At 41.1% G+C, this 17,657-nt stretch overlaps 1 protein-coding gene across 2 annotated transcripts; it reads right to left on the bottom strand.

The window, feature by feature from the left end:
- Positions 1-1,136: 1,136 nt before the first annotated feature.
- LOC112117013 (zinc finger protein ZIC 1) lies at positions 1,137-5,213 on the bottom strand. Of its 2 annotated transcripts, XM_026649928.2 has the most exons (4): positions 3,822-5,213; positions 2,530-2,693; positions 1,843-1,851; positions 1,137-1,691 (listed from the first exon to the last, which is right to left on the bottom strand). In XM_026649928.2, the coding sequence occupies exons 1-4, from the start codon at positions 4,795-4,797 to the stop codon at positions 1,524-1,526; spliced, it is 1,317 nt and encodes a 438-aa protein (XP_026505713.1). In that variant the 5' UTR covers positions 4,798-5,213; the 3' UTR covers positions 1,137-1,523. The 2 variants fall into 2 exon arrangements, with proteins under 2 accessions (XP_026505713.1, XP_026505712.1); XM_026649927.2 differs by lacking the exon at positions 1,843-1,851 and having other exon boundaries at positions 1,137-1,721.
- Between the last annotated feature and the right edge of the window lie 12,444 nt (positions 5,214-17,657).

Raw genomic sequence — 17,657 nt, 5'->3', positions numbered from 1 at the left:
AAAACGCCTTTATGAACCTAGTGTTGTATTTCGGGGGGGGGGGGGGACGCCCTTGGAAAGCCATGAATCTACACCATGAGAATTAGTTATGGTCACAAATGCTTGAAATTAAAATAGAAACTAAAATAATCCTCTTTTAAATCGCCTAATATGTGTTATCCGAATTAATTTAATTTAGGGACATAGTACATCCAGATTCATTTGTAATGTTGTAGTATAGAAAGGAACTTCCTTGTACAATTCATCCACATTAATATGTATGTAGCATATGCAATCTATTTCTGTTATTTTTATGGTTGTTATTCTATGTCTGCAAAGGTCATTTAAATTATACTGCGGCCGAAAATTTGTTTCATAAATTTTGATATAAATACTAATTACACACTATACTAATGCCAGCAGGGATCCTTTCATTTATCACATTTATATCACCGTCGCTGCTTTACTGATGACATAATGGAAAGGAGTGAAAAAAACTGGTACAGTTTTATTCTAAGATATTAAAACTAGCTGAAGTTGCAGCAGGTTGACTGAGTGAATAAGAATTCCTACCACAATTCATGGGATTTAAGAATCTTTAATAAGGTACGAAATGTTACCAAACAGTTCTGTAAACTAAATTTTACATACCAATTCTTCTAGCCATAAATATTGAATATCTGTAACATGAATAACCGGACCTTTACATGCGGATAAATATGGAAATTAGGATTTATATACATTATGTTACTGTATTTGCCAAAAGCAACGGACAGATATAGTTTATATCTTTTTAATATCACTTTACATAAACAAATGTAACAGTTTGACACGTAGATCCAGGCTTTCACTATACGAATTTCTTGACAGGACATTGTAACAACATTTTACTGCACTACTTAGACTGGACTTTGGGACGAAATGTTTGCACTTTATACAAAAAAGCACATTAATACCAATAATATTCTGTTAGATCGACGTTTAGACTGTAATAATACAAAGTAATTCACATTTTGGTACACATTTACTAGAACATTCTTGCCATTCAGTACAAATAGTTGAATTTCTACCTCCTCCCTCTTCCCCCCCACCTCCCCCACCCGCCATCTCACCCACCCTCGCCCCCCCTTCCCTCACATATATGCAAAGACCACAGTTCCACATATCCCCTTATTCAACTTGCGATATGACTATTTACAAAATCAAACAGTACATTTTAAGCTAATAATTCTGTATTTACATTAAAAAAAAGCCGCTGCCCAAGGAGACATGCAGTTTGAGACTTCTAATCAGTGGTTCCAGTCCAGCCCTACACATTTGGCATTTGGCCTGGTAACCTTGTCCTCTCATGCATTCTACTAACCCCTTTGCCTACCAAGCCTTGGAACAAAACAAAACAGAAAATGATTCTTCATTTTATTCGGTCCTGGGTCTACTGGCAGCTTTTGATTTATTTATGTATTTATTTTGCTTTCGAAGTGTTCATTAATTTTGGAGTCTTTTAAATAGGGTTTTTGTTTGTTTGTTGTTTGTTTGTTTTTGTTTTAAACGTACCATTCGTTAAAATTTGATGTAAGCGTGCTGTGGCTGGACGTGTGATGGACTGCTGAAGAGGAGGGGGATAAGGAGCTTGTGGTCTGGTTTTCTGTAGATGGAGACACGATTGTTGGGGGCGTTGAGGATTCATAGCCTGAGCTGGCGGCGGGAGAAGGCTGGGACCCCTGGGAGGATGACTCATGGACCTGAAAAATAAATACGTACATAAATAGATAACAAAGGGGATTTTTTTAAGTGTAGTTATTAGTTCGATAATAATATCGAACTCTAGAACCCCTTTCCCCCCTCCGACACTCCTCCCTCCACACAGGGAACCTCTGAGCTGAATTCACAAGTTAGCCTGGAAACGCTACAGATCGTATTTTTAAGACAAAGTCTGAGGGAAAACATTGCATTGCTAATAATGCAGATTGGTGGTATCCCAGAAACACGCACGACTCGAGCTGTATGGCTAAACAGTCCGTTTGCGAATATCTTGCCAGGCACTAGCATGTAAGGCAAATGCGGTCCTAGTACACAAAAGAAAGCGGATCTGCTAGATTTGGCTTTAAAAGAAACCAGGAGTTTCCCCTGCTTGTGTCCCTTCTATATGCCCATCATTGAGACTTTTATTGAAAGTCTGCACTAAAGCAGTGCACCCAGAAAAGCCCTAACCGGGCTACTCCACTGTAAGACGCTTATAACGTAAATAACTGAGATCATGTACAGTCAGCAGTGAAACGCTATCTGCCCTTGAGCAAAATAAACAGTGGTTGTTTAAACCTTTCTGTAGTAAAAACATTACTGGCCAGGTTGCCCTTGTCTTTTCCAATTTCCTGTCCACAGCTCACTTTAAAATATGCTTCTTTGCAACAACACAGCCACATAGATAGTCAATACATTTCACTTTTTAAGTCTCCCATCCTGTTTAAGTAGAAGCGTTGTAAATCGGCAATAAAACGTCAGGGATAAAGGCGAGGTAAGATCACATAAAATAATGCAACATCAATTTACCTTCATGTGTTTTCTGAGGGAACTTGGGTGAGTGTAGGACTTATCGCACATTTTGCAGAGATAGGGTTTGTCAGAAGTATGCACATGCATATGCTTTTTGCGGTCGCTGCTATTTGCAAAGCGCCTGTCACAGCCCTCGAATTCACACTTAAATGGTTTTTCACCTATTACAGAAAAAATGATCTGATTAGAGACCCTGTATTTTCTATGATTAATCAGTATTTATTACTATTATTAAATTACCAGACCGAAAGATCGTGGTCAATTTAATTACTTGTAACTTTTTAACTTAAAAATGCTGAATCTCAGAGCCCTGTTTTCTTTCATTTTAAAAAAATCGTTCAGTCGTTGTACAAGCCATATTTTTGAAGAGTTTTAATTTAAAACTATTTAAATTCTTTCTAGGAGAGCTTCATTTTCACGTCTCAGCTCCTGGCATATCTGGCTCGTTATAATGCTGGCAGCAATACATCAGTCGTTATAGCACTTATACACAAGCCTTGGTGCCTAGTTTCTGCTTTTATGGCTCATTCTCGTGATATTTTACCTACCCACCTCATACCCAGTCCCTATATTTTCGTACAATATTGGATATTATTACGACGGGTGCTTGTGATTTTTACATTGGATTAAAAGCTACCAACATAGTCTTGAATCATCTACTAAAATCACGTTTCATATTATTTGAAAAAAATGTACAATAGTAAAAGCAGGAAGAGATGCATATATATTTATTAATATATGTATTGGGGTTAGAGGCGTTTTTACTGATCCCAACTGGTTTCTAATACTACAATACTAGATTAACACTTTAGGTTCAGGTTACTTAAAATTACTCCATGTAATTAAATATTTACAAATACATGAATTACAAAGAGGAGACGAATTGGCTGACTGTATGTTTAGCACAATTTCTCATTGTAATACAGTCAAAACTGCCGACTACCAATTAATTAAAACCTATAAATTTAACAAGTCAGGTTGCTGCTATTTTTCTTTCACTACTGTATTTCTGCAGCAAATTATCTCTCTCTCTCTCTCTCTCTCTCTATTTTTCATAAAGGTTAGGGGGAAATAATTTTGTTAATGAGCTGATTTTGAAATTAACTTCTCACGCTGCCTCTTTTAAAAAGTAATCTCGTACATTTTACATGCAATTTTTCAGAAAACAAGTCACTATATCCAATGTTTTCCCCTTCCCTCCCCCATCCACACCACCATTTATTTTACTGGAAAAGCTTGACTCTGTTATCTGCAGAAAGAAATCTAGAGAGAAGGTTACTGTACTGTACCTGTGTGAGTTCTTTTGTGTATTTTGAGATTTTCTGATCTAGCAAACACTTTCCCACAGCCTGGGAAAGGGCAGGGGAAGGGTTTTTCACCTGTGTGGACTCTGATGTGATTTACAAGTTTATATTTGGCCTTGAAAGGTTTCCCCTCTCTTGGACACTCTTCCCAGAAACATATGTGATTGGACTGCTCGGGTCCTCCAACGTGCTCCACTGTGACATGAGTCACCAGCTCGTGCATTGTGCTGAAAGTTTTGTTGCAGGACTTTTTGGGGTTTGACAATTGCTCGGGCTCAATCCACTTACAGATGAGTTCCTGCTTGATGGGCTGCCTCATGTAGCGAAAGAAGGCCCCTGCCCCATGGTGGGCTGCCATGTTCATGTTCATATGGCCGTAGCCGTGGAGCTGAGTGGATGCATAGTGCTCAGATCGGGGGCTAGTGACCTGGCCGTACTGATCTGGCCTCCCGTACATGTCTCCGGAGAAGCCCAGGCGCATCTGCCCGTTCACCACGTTGGGAGAAGCGTGGCTCGCGGCTTGCTCGTGAAGCCCCGGGAAAAGTATGTGTCCTGCAGCGTCAGTGTGTCCGTGGGGTCCGGCGAAGCTGCCCGCGGCCGAAGCGAAGAGGCTGTGCTGGGCGCTGGCCGCCGCCGCCTCGCCAAAGCCCCGGTTGCGGAAGAGAAAGTCCCGGGTGGAGTTGAAGGCTGCGCTGGAGTAGGAGCTGACATGGGTCGGGTGGTGGTGGTGCCCCAGCGCCGCCGCCGCGTAGCCGGGTGCCTGCGAGGTGAAGGCGGTCTGGCCGGCCGAGGCCAGCTCGTGTGTGCTGGGGTTAATTTTAAAGGCGCCCATTCCGTCGGCGAAGGGGTTGATCCCCAGCCCCACTTCTCTGTCCGTTACATCGCCCGTGGAGTGGTGGCGAGACGATCCGAAGGTAGTGACTCCTATAGCGGGATACTGCGGTCCAGCATCCAGAAGCATCTTCCCACTCTCAATGCAGCAACCCGGGGAAAAAAAAACACGGAGGAGCAGCAGCAGCAGCAAAACCACCCTCTCTGGAAAGTCAGCGACAATCACCACCAAAGCAACCACATCAAAAACACCCCCGTCGGCATCAGCGCCCCGAAAGGAAACAAAAAGTGGGGAGATCTCGCAGTTGCAAATAAGCAAGAAAGCTAAAATAAGACAAGCATGCACAAAAAACCCCACTGTCTCTCTGATGAGACTTTTCGAGGAGGTTTGAAGTGGGGAGGGAGGCCAGGGGGTAAAAAATAAACTGGCTGCAAGTAACAGTAATGGAGAGAGACCAACACACACGGCAAAAAACAAAAAACAAAACAAAACAAAAAAAATCAACTCCCTTCAGTTATTTTTTAGCTATAGGAATGTTGCAAAGTGGCCGAGAGATATTTCTCTTCTCTTCGAGCTCCCCACACTCTTCCTTCTCCCCTTTTCTCTCTCTCCCTCTCCTTTTTTTTTTTTCGCCCTTTTTTTCGCTATGCAAAAAAAAAGGCGCAAATCATGCACAATATTGTCTTTTGCGGTTTATCTTCCTGGGGAGAAACTTTCACCTCCTCAGCCGGGCGGTGAACGCGAGACTGATAGCGGCAATCATTCCTGCAGATAAATGAATTGAAAAGACGACACCGTCCCCCCCCTTGATGAATGGGAGAAGAGGAGGAGCGACGTCAAGGCGGACGTGGGAGTTCATTGGTGCCTGGCGACTCCCCCCTTCCCTTGCAACTCCCCCCTTCTTCTCCAACTAAGGGCGCGCAAAGCCTCTGCTCTCCCCTGATTGGTTCGCCCGGCTCATCAATCCCAGGTATTGTGAAGCGCTTTGACATCCCTTTTGACAAACAGGGTTTCCAGGAGTAGCAACTTTTTGTTTTTTTTGTTTTGTTTTGTTTTTTATCAAGCCCAATATTTTTTGCACGCAAATATTTCAAACGTATCTTTTTGTATGGGTGCTAAAATAATCTTAGCCTTGATTATTCTTCTTGTTATTGTTTTTTCCCCTCTCTCTTCTCCATAATAATACTAATGATGATCACAATGATTTCCTGATTTTTTTAACAACACTGCACAACTTTTTAGGGGTTGAAAAGGGAAGACCTTTTGTGACTTGTTTCTTTTGAAGTTGTGCTTTCTCCTTGTTTGTAATTGAAGCCCTCCAGAGTTTGTGCTGATTGCATTCGATTTTATTTTTAAACAACAGGCGTGATTTCTCTGGGTAACAGCCCATCAGTTTTCTGAAATAACTCTTGTTTTCTGCACCCATCAAAACGCAGGTGGGTGAGAACTCTTAACTTTCTACTTTTTATTGTTGTTCCCCCCCCCCTTATTTGTTATTCTTTCCTTCTTTCCCGCGGGATCTCTTTCATTCAGGTAAAACTGTAAATTTCCCAAAGCTACATTGTTTCTTCTGTGCTGCATGAAGCTCCCGGAGACTTTTTTTTTTAATTTATTTAAAATCCTCGATAGATAGGAGCAATGTAAATTTTCTGACATTCAAACCTTTTCTAGTTCACAAATCAGTCACCCTTGTCACAGTTATTGAAATTCCTCAACTTGCCACACCAGGACGGTGGAAAAAGCAGGCGGTGTCTTTGTTGCTGACCAGGCTTTTGATCGCCAGAGAAAATTTACTTACCTTCAGATGAGTGAGCAGAAAAAGAAATAACACTCCCTTTGATTTAGTTAGGAAAATGCAGACATTTGGATTCAGTGCAAACATACAACACTTGGTTGTTTTCTAGATGCAACCCTCGATTAACCTGTCTTTCCCCAGCTCAAAGTCTATTGAAAAACTGCGAATAGTTCCTTTTTGTTCTTGCTACAAAGAGTCATTGACTATATATTAAAATGATTGTTGAAAGGTATAAGTATGGTACTTAAAAGCAGAAAATCTTTGTGACTCAATCAATTAAGCTAAGCAACATTTGTACATTATTTTAAACGATGCTCGGGCATAAAATATCAGATTTCATTTTACGGAGAACATATATATATTTTAAAATGGCAGATTATTTATTTACTCAGTCGCCTACATATTCATTAGATCTAATTATTTCTAGTAACGAAAATACAAAAAGCTAGCTGAGAGTCGGAATCCTTCAATTTACCCTTTGTTCAGTACTTCATTTGGCTTATTCGGAGCTAAATCTGAGCCCCTCAAACTCTTATTCCTGAACAAAGAAACTTCTAACTCTTCAACTGAAAATATAAAGGCGTTAGGAAGCAATCACCACCGCAGGTACTAGTGAAACCGATAAAAATAGATATCGCTTGCATATTTCTCATTGTCATTATCAGGGCTGCACATTTAAAGTAATAAAAAATGACAAGTGTTTTTTTTTTTTAAAAACAACAATTTGAAATGCAGTGCTAAATACAGCGCTGTACGTTAGGTGTATATGTAGTTTGCATGGATTCAGTCAATTAAGATGATTTTCAGTGCACTTTTATCCGGTAATTACTTTTGGATCTAGCACGTCTGAATAATTCCTTTTATTAGCTGGAGCTGCGTTTTTGCCCTTATTTTGTGAAATAAATGTGAAGAAATTACATTTACGATGACTTATAGCAACAGGTCTAAACCAACTGTGTGTGTGTGTGTGTGTGTGTGTGTGTGTGTGTGTTCTTACATCTTTAGATGTATGTTATATTACCATGTATGTTTTCTGCTAAAAATACCAGCATACACTACAAGGTTCTCTGGTGTGCTTAGTCCATAATGTGAAATCTACAAGGCAGTGGCACTAGGAGAGCAATCAACCATTCTTTAGACTACCTCCAAATTGCAAAGAAAACCAAATAATCTCAAGTCCGTATAAAATATAACGGGAAGGCTGACAAGGGGATATTTTTAGGAACCGTGTCTAAATATACAGAGTAAGAGTGAATGTTAAAAAAAAAAAAGTTGTGGGTTGTAGAAGTTATCAAGTGGGATTTGCGGCGCGCTCTCTGCAGGAAACGAAAGCTGCTCCAGTTCAAAGCCACATGCACCAACGTGACATATAAGCCATTAAAATATCCTCCTGACGGCTCATTTCTGTTTCATCATACATTCCCTAACTGCTTCCAGAAAGCAAGAAAAGAAGAAATGAAGGATGACCGCCTCGCTGGAACCGCCAAAGAGGTGCTGTTTTGTTGTCTCTCTTTTCCACCCCCACCCCTTTTTGTCAGCCCAGAAATGATGTGCAGAAATGAGGGAATCTCTTCAACAGGTGGAGTGGGGTAAGTGAATTCGGGGGGAGGCACGGGCGAGCAAGGAAAGTTCTTGGCACCCACTCACCCACAAGGGAACGGGATAGTCCCCCACTCACCAACAGGGGCTTGGCAACCTCTAGCTCGCATGGGAAGTGGTTTGGCACCCACTCAGAAAAGGGACTGGCGCCCATTCACCCACTGAGGAAGTGGCTTGGCATCTACTCACCCACGTGGGGAAAGGCTTGGCATACCTCGGCAAGGGGAAATAGCCTGGTACCTACTGGGACTGGGAAGGGGGCTTGATACCCACTTACCACTGGGCTAAGGGCAAGAGGCTTCTTCCCCCTCACAGGGCTGGATAGGGGACTTCTCTTCACAGTACAAAGGGGCTTCTTCTCCCCATAAGCTGGGATCCAGAGGCACCAGGGAAAGGGGATTTTTCGCACCTACTGGGAGAGGAGGAAGGGGCTTCTCTGCCTCAGCTCGGACAGAAAGAAGGTGACTCTCCAACCCCACAGAAACCCCACTTTCGAGGAGGCAGCGAGGGGAAGGGTTCTGCGCACCCAACGGGACAGGAGAAAGTAGCTTCCCCCGCCTGCCCTCCTTCCCCCCGCCCCAACGGGGATGGCGAAGGGGTTTCTCCCCCCTCACTGGGACAGGAGGGAAAGGAGATTCTCTGCACCCACTGCTGAGGAGCAGGAGACCGAGCCGGGCAAGCCTGGGGGAGAGGGATAGATAGACCAGCCCCAGGGAGAAGGCTGCTTGCTAAGGACAGTGGCTGCCGGACAGCCACAAACAGCAGAACGCTCGCTGCTTGGAAGGGCTGGGACTGCACATTTCCAGGCGGATGCACTCGGGGGCTGCCCGATTGTAAGCCCTGGATGGAGGGCAGAGGGGGGGATTTGCTCCTTTCCCACAGAGCAGCTCAGCCTTGCCTGGGGCTGCAGTAAAAAGGAAAGTATTTGCAGGAGGGAGGTACGGCAAGAGGAAGTCAGGTTCTCCTCCTGGGTTTGTCCGTTGAGCATTCATTGCTATGGTGCTGCTTTTCTTTCGCAGTTTCTTTCCTTTCTGAGCAGTGAAAGTGTTAACTGTCTCCTGGAAAAGGTCTAGTGGACAAGCTACTAGACTTCCGAGCTTTGACAATAGAAACCCCTAATTGAGAGCCTTCCTTGGGAAGGGCTCCCATCCCGGTTCTTCGCTGACTGACCTGTTTGTTTTGCTTGCACTGCCAAAGTGCAACCTTCTAGTAACATTTCTCTTCCAAATCAACTCAAATCAAAAGAAACGCCTGCAGATTCCCTGTGTTACCCACACGCGCGTAAGGCGAGTGGTTTGGTAACTGATTGATGAGAAACGTTTGGGGTTTCGTGAATTAAAGGAAACTGGCAAGTTTGCAGAGAGGTGGTTCCTGCAAACAGACTCCCCTCTCATTCAGCTGTAAAACAAGTCCCCCTTGAGGTCTGACAATGCCTCCAAACCGCGATAGACGTTAGGCGTTAATTTTCTTGCCTACTGTTGGAAATGTAGTTAATCAGTTTGCGTAAGTGAAGGCTAAAGCTCTTGAAGTCGCCGACTTTGGAAATACCCTAGAGTTTGACCTCTGACCTGCGACCGACAACATGTGCCAGACACAGAGCATCCAGCACAATGCGTGGTTTCAGTGTCTAACCTGGGCCTGGACAAATAGACAAATGTTTGCTGTTTCTTCTCTTTCCTCTCATTCTAATGATTAATCATATCTGATCGCCCGCCCCCCTGCTTTAATTCCATCTTTTATTTTTAATTATCCACCCTGACTGTTCTATACACCCCTTGTTTTCCAGAATAGCTTGAATACCCATGAAATATGCTCACGGCCAAACCCCGGAGGAGAATCTCTCCTCCTTGGGAGATTCTATTTGAACAGTTTAGGCTTGCTGCTATCCTGAATCATGCATATTAACTTATTTAAAAAGAACAAGATCCATTCAAATCTTGAAGGCAAACATTAAATCTTCATCCCATTTCCTTGAACAGGTGGGGTAAGTAAAGGTTTCCATGGATGGTAAATGGGGATGAAAAGACATGTCTTTGCATCTGATATTATTTGAGGTGTGTGTATTAAGACTGTAATAACTCATAAAAGGACATTTAAATTTTGCCTGGTATTCCAGAGGTGTGTTTGCTGTGGGCGGCTGAGCCTCGTACTAGTTTTGATAAAACTGTTGTTGTAGTAGCCCGCTGAATCAGAGCCATGTTTCAAACAATATTTGCTTACAGACTAACTAGTTTTAATGTGGAAGTGTTCGGTCAGCACCTTTGACCCGTATCAGAAGTCAAAGTTTTCTAGAGGTCAAATAACACACACAGACACACATTTCACTATAGATATAAGCACCAATTGCTATTCAGTAAATTAACAGCCTCACAGAAGAACGTAAATATTGTTAAAATTTTGTAAGCAGAAAAGGCATAGGGTAAGCACCTAATAGAATAGGCACGATTAACAGTTAATCTTAACTTATGTCCTGTTGATGACTGTTAACTAGGAAGAATATATTTGAATCAATAGTTATAAAAAGGTTAGTGTTATTCATCATAAATAATGGGACAATCTTGCTCTCTTTACTCCGCCAGAGGGACTACTCACGTGAGAAAGGCGCGAAAGATTAGAAGCCAGTTTTTTTTAACTAATATTTAGTTTCAAACAAAATGTCACATGGAGACCATTCAAATACTAAATACAACACTTCATTATGTTGGTCAGGTTTCAGCAAGTTAAACTCTTTTCCCCCTGGCTATTTGACTATTAAACTATTCCAACATTTCCAATTCTATGTCCTTACCAGTAAAGAACAAGGTTTAAAAGTCCGCCCGGTAAAAGAACGGCCTTTATTGATCTATTTTAATAATCATGTGTGAAAGTTTGGAAGTTTTATATTAAAGCTCCTGAATAGGTTTTATGGTTATCTTTATTCCCACACTAATTTTCATCCCAGTAGTAACAATGCTGAAGAGGAAGTAACATTATTTTTAAAAAGATTGTGAATATCCATTATAGCCTCATGAGCAACTGTAATTAATGAGATCCGTTATTGGTCTTAGCATTGCTTTTTTTATACTTCCATCCTGGTATACTAAAGGAAAGTTCATATGATCGAGGTGATTTCAGATTCCTACTTCGTTTATAACATCATAAAGTACCTTTAAATTCAAACTTGCATTTAAACGTTAAAAATCCTGATTCAAATATTGCACCGAAAATCAAGTAAGCATTCCGTATTATTCGTACTTCTCACTGCTAGATTAAATAGGTACAAAGTTGTATAAAAGTTATGAGCAGTGACAGTGGTTTGTTTTACACAGAGAGGAGTCGAAAATTATATACAGTGAAAAGTATCAACTTTGTAATATTAATCTATATTGATACAATTAAAAACGGAGACAACAACTTGGGCAGGAGTCTTGCAAACAGGACGAAATTTTCAGAAGTGAAAAGTATAGAATATATCCAAGTTGGTAGTAACTCGCCTTAAAAATGCACTGCCAGAAGGTGAATGCCAGATCAAAGCAGAGTTGAAAAGATGTCCTTTCATAGATTTTAAAAAATCAACCATAGAAACCTCATTACTCTGTAAAACATGTGCGAGCATTTTGGAGAAGCCTCCATTTTTGCCTCTGCAATATTTGAAGGGTCAAAGAAAGATTGAGTTCCATGAGTATTAGATGCCCTTTTCTTTTTAAAAGTGTCTTTTTACATGATTCTCGAATCATATACCCAGACAGCCATTTTATAACATATATACATGTTTTTACTCGTAACTTTTCTCCCCTCTTCCCGAACAGGGACAAAGTCAGGAAATGAGACACAAGACTTCTCTGGTAATGAGGAAAAGAAAACGACTTTACAGAAACATCCTGGAAAAGTCAAGTAAGTTAAAATATGCCTTTTTTCAGTTCAAGGGAGACAATATTTTTTTCAGCTTAGTGTTTAACGTACTAGCATAAACACAAATCAGTGACACAACGCCCCACCAGCAGCTGCCTAATCCTGCTCAATGCCTATTCATTTGGAGGTTCTAGAATTAATATTTGACGACTCTCTCATTGAAACAACAACCCCTGACCCTATGTGATTGCACTGTCACATTATTCTATGACATATTCATCTTGAATTCATTTACGGACGATTTGATTGGAATGAGGTTTGACATGTATTGGATCCTATTAAAGCAGAAGACTTTGATCTTGTTGATGGGGTTTACATGATATGTATCATCTTTACCAGGGATAGCAGGCTTTCACAATGTGGTGGCTACCGAGCTTTAAGGAGTTAGTGACTGACATCTTATCTGACAGGAATACCTTAATCTTGAGGTATTGAATGATATATTCTATTTAAACTAAGCATATGATTTGGTTTATCTTGGGTACCTCTAGTTTCTAAAATGTGGGGAACACACACACATACAACCAAAGTGCCTTCACTTACCCCTTTGGCTTCTGGATTTTCCATACACTCTAGAACATCCTGAAGCAAATTGATCTGACTAAAAGAAAAGAAAAATGAACTAGTAACAAAAGAGGAATATATTCGAATTCCATGAAATGTTCTCTTTCCCCTTTGAAAATTTCCCTTAGCAACTTCTCTCTAAACAATACCTCTTGATACACATTTTGACAGTGTATCCAAATATTATTTTGCTGCAGTTATGTGTATCCCTTGCATCAGCTCTTAGTTTTAATGATTATTATTTCATCTCCGTCTTAAGACTCAGCATACTTTTGACATTTGTAGCCCCAAATCCGATCTTAATAACCAAGGAATAGGTTAACATAACTCTTCGGTAAATTCTGCTAGTTGTTCTTGACCTTTCCATTTCCATAGTAAATATTACAATTAGGATTTTCAAATCGGGATTAATCCTTATTTTCACAGATAAATCCTGAGTTTTAAAATCGTAAATTAAAAAATTAATGACGATAAATCGAAGTTTTAGCTAATAGTACCCATTTCAGAAAGGTTGCTATTTAACAGACAGTAAGATATATTTCATAGAACTAACTGAAAAGTTTCAGGTAGCTCAACAGTGGATTGTCTAGAGAAATTTTGGTGACCTAACAAAAAACTAAAGGACAGAATCTGCTCAGATACGGCCGTACAAACGCCATTGAAGAGGACAGTAGAAAGCCAACGCGGTTGGCACTAGTGTATGTGAGAGCAGAATTTGGCCCCAAGGTAGAAAGTATATTACAAATGTCCACTCTTTTTATGTGGCAAAGCTGACATGCACATCAAGAAGAGTGTTTGGCATTTATCATGAATAACGCTAGATTTACTAGAAAATATGAGTATATATTTATACTGAAATAAAACTAAAATAGAGTGGAGCTGTAAATCTATTACTATTAAGAAGATCTGACCATAAATAATGTATATTGTTGCATCGATTCCTGTTTTTAGTCAAACTACTGTACAGTACATTTTAGCTCCTATATAGCTACAGCAGTTAGATTGTAGCAATTTAGTGTGTAGGAGGGGATGAGAAGGTTTTGTTCATTCTCTTGATTGCACGAAAAATGGAAGCTAAACTAAACCCTGAGAGACAAATTCAGTAAACTAAAGTTTTGGGGATAATTAGGCTTTCAAATCGTCACCATATCTGATTTTGCTAAAGGTGGCGAGGGACAGGCACAGATGGGAGAAACACACAAAATACTACACACATTCACTTTTTATGTGTGTGAAATTATTTTTATATTTGTACAACTATAGAAGAAAAAATAGTGCTTTGTTCAACTTTTGCAGCTGATTCCCAATATACTATACTCGATATGTAGTATAGATGTCTTTTCCCCAAACTGTGCTCCAGTTTATTTATTCAGGCTCTTATTTGTGTTAATCATGCATCACTCCTACTGTCTACTCTGTGGTAGGGGAAGCTTTTGGCATATGTGCTGGAACTAGGGGTGCTGGGGGTGCTGCCGCAACCTGCCCTGGCTTGAAATGGTTTCCATTATATACAGGGTTTACCCATTCGTTCAATGGCTCTCAGCACCACCCCCACTATAAAAATTGTTCCAGCACCCCTAGCTTTTGGTTTCTCCTGACCTGCTGGCCTGGTTTCACAGTTTATTCATTTAATTACTGTAATGCAATCAAATGTTGATTCTCTGATTTTATTAGGGAAAGAATCCGTGAACACCTTATTTCAACATGTACCCTTTACAGAGCATTCTAACACAACTAGGAAGTATTCACCAGGGGCTAATACACAGTAACCGCTTAGATGTATAGGAAATAGATGGGGAAACTGATTAATCAGTCTACAAGTGCTGATTCCTGGTGTTGCCACTTCTAAAGCTCCAAATATTATCTCTTGGACACCCTTTGTGGCATTGGCCCTCGGGTGATGGGACAAGAAGAACAATGGAGTTCTTCACATGCCAGTCCCCTGTAACAACAACAACCCTCCAATAACACTGCCTGATGTTTGGGTTCCCCACGCCTTCTTGTGATATCTCCCTTTCAGGATATAAAAAAGTATTGTGCAATTGTTGTTATCCTTGCAGATTCCTTGTAAAGGGTTTAGAGTTACCAAGTCCATGAACTTCAGTATTTGTAGAGAAGAGGAATTCCCCTGCAATTGCCATGTTGGTTTCAAAATCTAAATTGGTAGAGTAGCCCTGCAAAACTAATGTGGCAAGGGAATATAGGAGGCTTCATATATTTAAGGCATAGCCCATACAGTATGGATTATCTGGTAAAACATGGCTCATTTTGCAGACGGGATTAACGAGACCTAAGTAATCAGTTGAGTGAGTGGTGGTCAGACGAGGTCAAGCTGCCAAAGGCCTGCATTAACAAGCACTCACGTTTTCAAAACATTCTGCAAGAGATGTGTAACTTTGCCGATTTTGGCCAGGTCCTCCTCCTCTTTTCTAATCTCTCCGCCTTCCCTTAGTCATGTGCGCGGCTCCCATAGCCCCCCCCCCCCCTTCTCCTCCACACACACACTAGTAGAACTCCCAAGGTACACAACAAATTATAGGAGTGAAAATACTAACTTCACTTAATATAATGAGAGAGACACCGAGTGGCACTTTTTTTTCATTCGATTCATGAAGAAGAAAAAAAAGACTTCAGGATTTATGTAAGGGCCGAACAGAGCCAATAGTGTTTGACAGGAAACCATCACAATATTTTAAAATAGCCTAGGCAAACTGGTGATAACATTTTTAATTGATAAACTGTTCCAGATGTTTTCTCCCTTGACTGAGAAGTGTCAGAATTGATGGATAACAAGTATGTAGAGATGAAGTGTTTTAAGGAGGTATGAGGAAACAGCTATATTTGGAAGTCACACTCTCAGTATATTTGTAAGTAGCAGATTAATAATTCCTAACGTTTATCTCTTCTGTGCACTCCTATTGAGATGGGCAGGAATAGGAATGTCAAATGCATTACTTAGTGCAAATAGACTTGAAAGTTAAGATGTTGTGGCGCTAACTGCTGGTGTGTGATTTAAAATGCCTGAGTAAACATGTTATGTAAGGATGGATAACTAATTGTATCATGTGTCATTTTTCATCATCTCAAGTCAAAAATATGTACCCAATAATGTAAACACAACGATCTAGCTAAATATTAGCTTTGTGTTACATAAAACAGAGTCAAATCCAGGCTCGTTCCAAAAATATGTAACCGTAGCCAACGCTCGCTATGCAAAGCAGTAATAAAAATGTCCCATATATAATTACGTATGTCCTACACTTTAAACTTATGATTACAAGTCATTGGCGAGTTGCCTGTGTTATGAGAATAGCGCGGTTTAGGTATTAACATGCCAACCGTTATCTTGGTTTACTACTTAACATAAAGATGATCGTTTACAGACGTAGTTAGCAATTGTTAAACTTTTATGGAAATGCAAAATTATGCGTCTTAACTTGGAAATTGCATTGGGGGTTTCTAACTCCAGATGTAGAGTGAATATTATAAAGTGTCCATAGACAAGTTAATAGTAAGTCAATAAATAAAAATTGTAACAATGTGAAAATATATATTCATTTGTTGTTTTATTTTAAAAAAGTATTTCTGTTATTGAGCGAATACTATTTATGACTATTGAATTTTGTGATGACCTTATAGGAAGATATTTATTGTTATCTTTTTCTTTCCCAAAACTGACGCACTGTTTCCACTGTCTTTCTCCAGGATTTTTTTTAACTCACAATACTCCTCTTAAAAAAATAAATAGAGGCTTTCTCCTGTGCTGAAGCTCTAAGCTTTACTAAATCTATAAGGCCTCAGTGCATAAAGCCAGAAACCCTAGACTATACGTTCATCATTAACAATGTAAATCCTACAGCCAATATATTTTCTTTCTTCTAAGGAGTATAAAAATAGGAGAGAGTACTTTATATGTATTTAAGGACTTTTCTTAAAATCGAAAGATGGTGGTTAGATTGCACAATTCTGTAAGTGGAAAGAGAGAGAGAGAGAGGGAGATTATTCCCTTTTCTGGGTTAAATACTCGGTTTCATTCTTAATGTAATGATTTATCATATTACTCCAGCAGCCATTAACAAAATAACTGTTGACATTTAAATATGTGGCGTGGGATTCCTCCAAGAATCCTTTCTAAGATTTGGTATAAAGATATAATACTCCCAGAACTAGCCAAATTGTGTAATCTTAGGAAGTAAGACTCTAGTGTCGCTTAACTACTATTTCTCAAGTAGAAAGACCAGTTATCTGTGCTGTCAACAAGTGTCAGAAATCTAAAGAGTTCCCCAGCTCTGCTTCCCAGGATGTGTTCTGTATGCAGAGCTCGTCCCCTCGCATTGTCCTCCTTTCAGTTTGAGAAAAGGCCCTTGAAATGCTCGTACATGGGAAAGATTTGTGTGTGCTATAAATAAACAGGAGTCAAAATGATGGGGGGGGGGGGGGAAATCCTAACGAAGCATCAGAGCTGAATCTGAGCATTAAGTTTCATCAATAAAAACTTGCTCCCACAAAGGACGCTACTCAAGGGAGACTGAAGGAGCCCCATGCTTCCCTTCTTCCTTCGGGAATGACCTTCAGGCAGGAGATGGATACTTCAGTAGGATTTCACAAACCGAGACAAAAGTGCAACCGCGCTCTTTATTCAAAACTTGAGATAGTGACCTGCCGTGGGGGAGGGAGGGAGGGGAGATGGTGCAGGCTCAGGACCTGTCTCCTCTCCTGCCTCACCCCGCCCCGTTTCCCCGGGCGTTTTGTGTGGCTGGATCACGGAACTTAGGGGAAGCCCCAGCCCATCTTTGTTGCTGCGAAGAGTTGCGAGCTGCACTTTAAGTCACCCTGCGACTTAACAAAGCAACGGGCGCGCGAGCGGCCAACCAGGCAACTTGTTCCGAAGGCAGCCGCGGTTTGCCGCTACGTGCCGGCTGGTGGCTCTGGAGGGGCTCGGGGGAGAGAGCGGGAGCGGGGGAGGCTGCTTGGCGGCGGGAGGAGGCTAGGTCCGGGCGAGCAGCGGAGCTAGCCAAGGAAGCAGACGGGTTTCGAAGTGCAGAGGCTTCCGGCTGCCGATCGGCCTCCCCGGGGCGAAGGGCAGAGCGCGGGGAGGAGGAACCAGCGAGCGGGCACCTCGAGCACGATCGGCAGCGCG

This window comes from Terrapene carolina, unplaced genomic scaffold (genome assembly GCF_002925995.2).
Source record: "Terrapene carolina triunguis isolate 2854851 unplaced genomic scaffold, T_m_triunguis-2.0 Scaffold88, whole genome shotgun sequence".
NCBI lineage: Eukaryota > Metazoa > Chordata > Testudines > Emydidae > Terrapene > Terrapene triunguis.
The sequence above is the reverse complement of the archived record's forward strand: the minus strand, read 5'-3'. Positions and strand labels throughout refer to the sequence as shown.

Coding starts and splice junctions, on each gene's coding strand:
- LOC112117013 (XM_026649927.2), bottom strand. CDS start 4,797: ATGCTTCTGGATGCTGGACCGCAGTATCCCGCTATAGGAGTCACTACC. Junction 2,694..3,821: donor ACACAAAAGAACTCACACAG/GTACAGTACAGT, acceptor TTTCTGTAATAG/GTGAAAAACCATTTAAGTGT. Junction 1,722..2,529: donor CCCTCAGAAAACACATGAAG/GTAAATTGATGT, acceptor TTTATTTTTCAG/GTCCATGAGTCATCCTCCCA.